This window comes from Curcuma longa, unplaced genomic scaffold (genome assembly GCF_044706935.1).
Source record: "Curcuma longa cultivar G26 ecotype Majalengka, Jawa Barat unplaced genomic scaffold, ITB_CL_G26_1.1 contig_27908, whole genome shotgun sequence".
In the NCBI taxonomy this organism is placed as follows: Eukaryota; Viridiplantae; Streptophyta; class Magnoliopsida; order Zingiberales; family Zingiberaceae; genus Curcuma; species Curcuma longa.
Window position 1 is genome coordinate 2,338 of NW_027433563.1, and position 2,720 is coordinate 5,057.

At 41.7% G+C, this 2,720-nt stretch overlaps 1 protein-coding gene across 1 annotated transcript; it reads left to right on the top strand.

Moving 5' to 3' along the window:
- The first annotated feature begins 202 nt into the window (after positions 1–202).
- On the top strand, positions 203–1,294 carry LOC141819141 (uncharacterized). Its single transcript, XM_074706496.1, has one exon. The coding sequence runs from the start codon at positions 203–205 to the stop codon at positions 1,292–1,294; it is 1,092 nt and encodes a 363-aa protein (XP_074562597.1).
- The last annotated feature ends 1,426 nt before the right edge of the window (positions 1,295–2,720 follow it).

A 2,720-nucleotide genomic window follows, 5' to 3' on the forward strand; every position in this document is an offset into this window, starting at 1 on the left:
CCCGAACCTCGTACATCCTTGTGTCTCCCTTGATTTCATTTTGTTTGTTATTTTCCGCTGCGTACTAACATTTTTGTAGGAGAAAATCGATTTTTTCAAGGAGGCTATTCACTCCCCCCCTCTCTAGCCATCTCCGATCTTCAACAAGTGGTATCAGAGCTTGGGCTCTTTGCAAGGATTCCAACCCTAAAGAGTTAAAGAGATGGCCATGAAGGAAGGATTCAGCACAAACCGACCACCATTCTTCGACGGAGCTGATTTTCAATATTGGAGAAGCCGCATGGAGTACTACCTCAAGACCGACATCTCCATGTGGTTCTCCGTCAAGGAAGGCTTCACACCACCAAGGGACGAAGAAGGTAAGGAACTCGACTCATCAAGATGGTCCGCGGAGCAAACGCGCAAAGGACAAGCCGATGCCAAGGCGGTGGTGACTCTACAATGCGGCATCAACAAGGATCAACTCATCAAGGTTGGTCCGTTCACAAGCGCGAAGGATCTATGGAACAAGCTCATCGAGCTTCATGAGGGGACCCGAGACTCCCGGATCGCGAAGAGGGACCTATTCTTGAACCAACTCCAAAATCTCTCAATGAAGGAGAGTGAAACGGTAAGTGAACTACATGGTCGCTTCAAAGAAATCCTCAATGGTTTGCACACCGTGGACGAGAAGGTCGAGAACCGCGACCTTGTAAGGTATGTTCTAAAAGCCTTTCCAAGGAATGCTTTGTGGTCATCCATGGTGGATGCCTACAAAGTATCCAAGGATCTTTCAATAGTTAAGTTAGATGAATTTTTTTGTGAAATGGAATTGCATGAACTTGCTAACAAGGGTCAAAAAGAGAAGGGTATAGCTCTTGTTGCAGGAGAAAAGAGCAAGGATGTGAAGAAGAAGAAGAAGGAGAAGAAGAAGGAGGTTTCCTCATCTTCCGAATCCGAAGACGAGAGTGACTCCTCATCATCAAGCGAGATGGCCAACTTCGTGAGAAGGATGATGAGGAAGAGTCGACGATACAAGGGTAAAGGTAAAGCTAAAACTAATGATAGTAATTTTGATACATCTAACGTTACTTGCTATGAGTGTAACAAGAAAGGACACTACCGGAGTGAGTGTCCCAAGCTCAAGAAGAAGGAGGAGAAAGCCAAGAAGAAGAAGGCATTGAAGGCAACGTGGGATGAAACTTCATCAAGCTCATCGGAAGAGGAGAAGGAAGAAAAGAGCACAAGGAACGTGGCTCTCATGGAGAGGAGAAGGAGGAAAAGAGCACAAGGAACGTGGCTCTCATGGCAATAGAACAATCCGATTCCGAAAGCTTGGATGAATCAAGCTCAACCGCGGCTTCATCATCTTCGGATGATGAAGAGGTAACCTCTCCTCAATTAGAAAAATGCTATAAAACTATTGCTTGCCTTACTACCATGCTTAAAAAATCTAAGGTTAAAGTAAAGAATTTAAAATTGGAAGTAGAACAATTGAAAACATCTAAGATTGATGAAATTGATGATTTGCATGTTGAATTACTTGAGGATGAGAACAAAGCCCTAAAGAGTGAAGTTGAAAAGCTCAAGAGTCTTCTTGGGAAATTTTCAACTAGCTCTAAAACTTTGGACATGATCCTTAATGCCCAAAGAGCGGTCTACAACAAGGCCGGCATAGGATACCAACCTAAGGAATCAAGTTTTATTTCATTAATGTCTAGAACTAGCTACCATCATCATCACATGTTTCTAGGGTTAATGGAACAAAGAAGGGTGTGACCAAGGCATGGGTGCCTAAGTCTTTCATTGTTGATGCATTGGGTCCCAAGGTTTGGGTACCTAATCTAGAAACATCTTTCAAATTCAATCCTCTTAAATGTATCATTTCGACCATAGACTGATATGAGTACTATGCCTGTAAAAGTCACTATGTTGTTTTGTGTTGAATGTGGTACAAGTTAGACAAATCTATCTCAACTGGTAACATCTAAAACCACCTAGACATGAAGATTGTCTTCCATGACTAATTTATTGATTTGTCTACCAATCATAGGAGGAAATGAAACACTATAAAAAGAGAAAAGAGATGAAGCATCAATTGAAGTATCAATAACTGCAATGAGAAGTGATGTCGGAGTCAAATTGCGAATGTATTTGTAGGACTAAAATTAGAGTTGTCAATTTGGGTTAGGTTCATCGGGTTGGTCCGCCCCGCCAAACAATTTAAGCGGGTTGGGTTGAAATTTTATCAACCTATTTTAAGGTGGATTCAAGTGGGTCGACCCACCTAGGCCTGCGACCCGCATGGGTTAGCCCGCGGCCCACGTGGGTTGGCCCGCGGGTTGAGAAAATTTATTTATTTTTTCAAAATTTAAAATTAAAGGAGAAAATTCAATGAATTAGTGGGCTTGACCTGTTTAAACCGCAATTCAAACTTAAAAATTTCAACTTGATCACGTTTAAATTACAATCCAAACTTAAAATTTTTAATATTTTTTATATTTTTTATTTTTTGACAGACCCGTGGGTTGACCCGCCTAATCTGCAATTCGCCATGAGTTGGGTTGGGTTGAAAATTTTTCAATCCGCCAAATTGGTGGGCTGACCCGTCCCAACGACAAGAAGAAAGAGAGTAGTAACAAGCTACTATCTCCTTTTAAAGTAAGTGCAAGAAATGAATATATCGACAACATATGAAATCGAACGTAGTTACAGGTTGTCAGAGAGCCTCTTGACGAAGT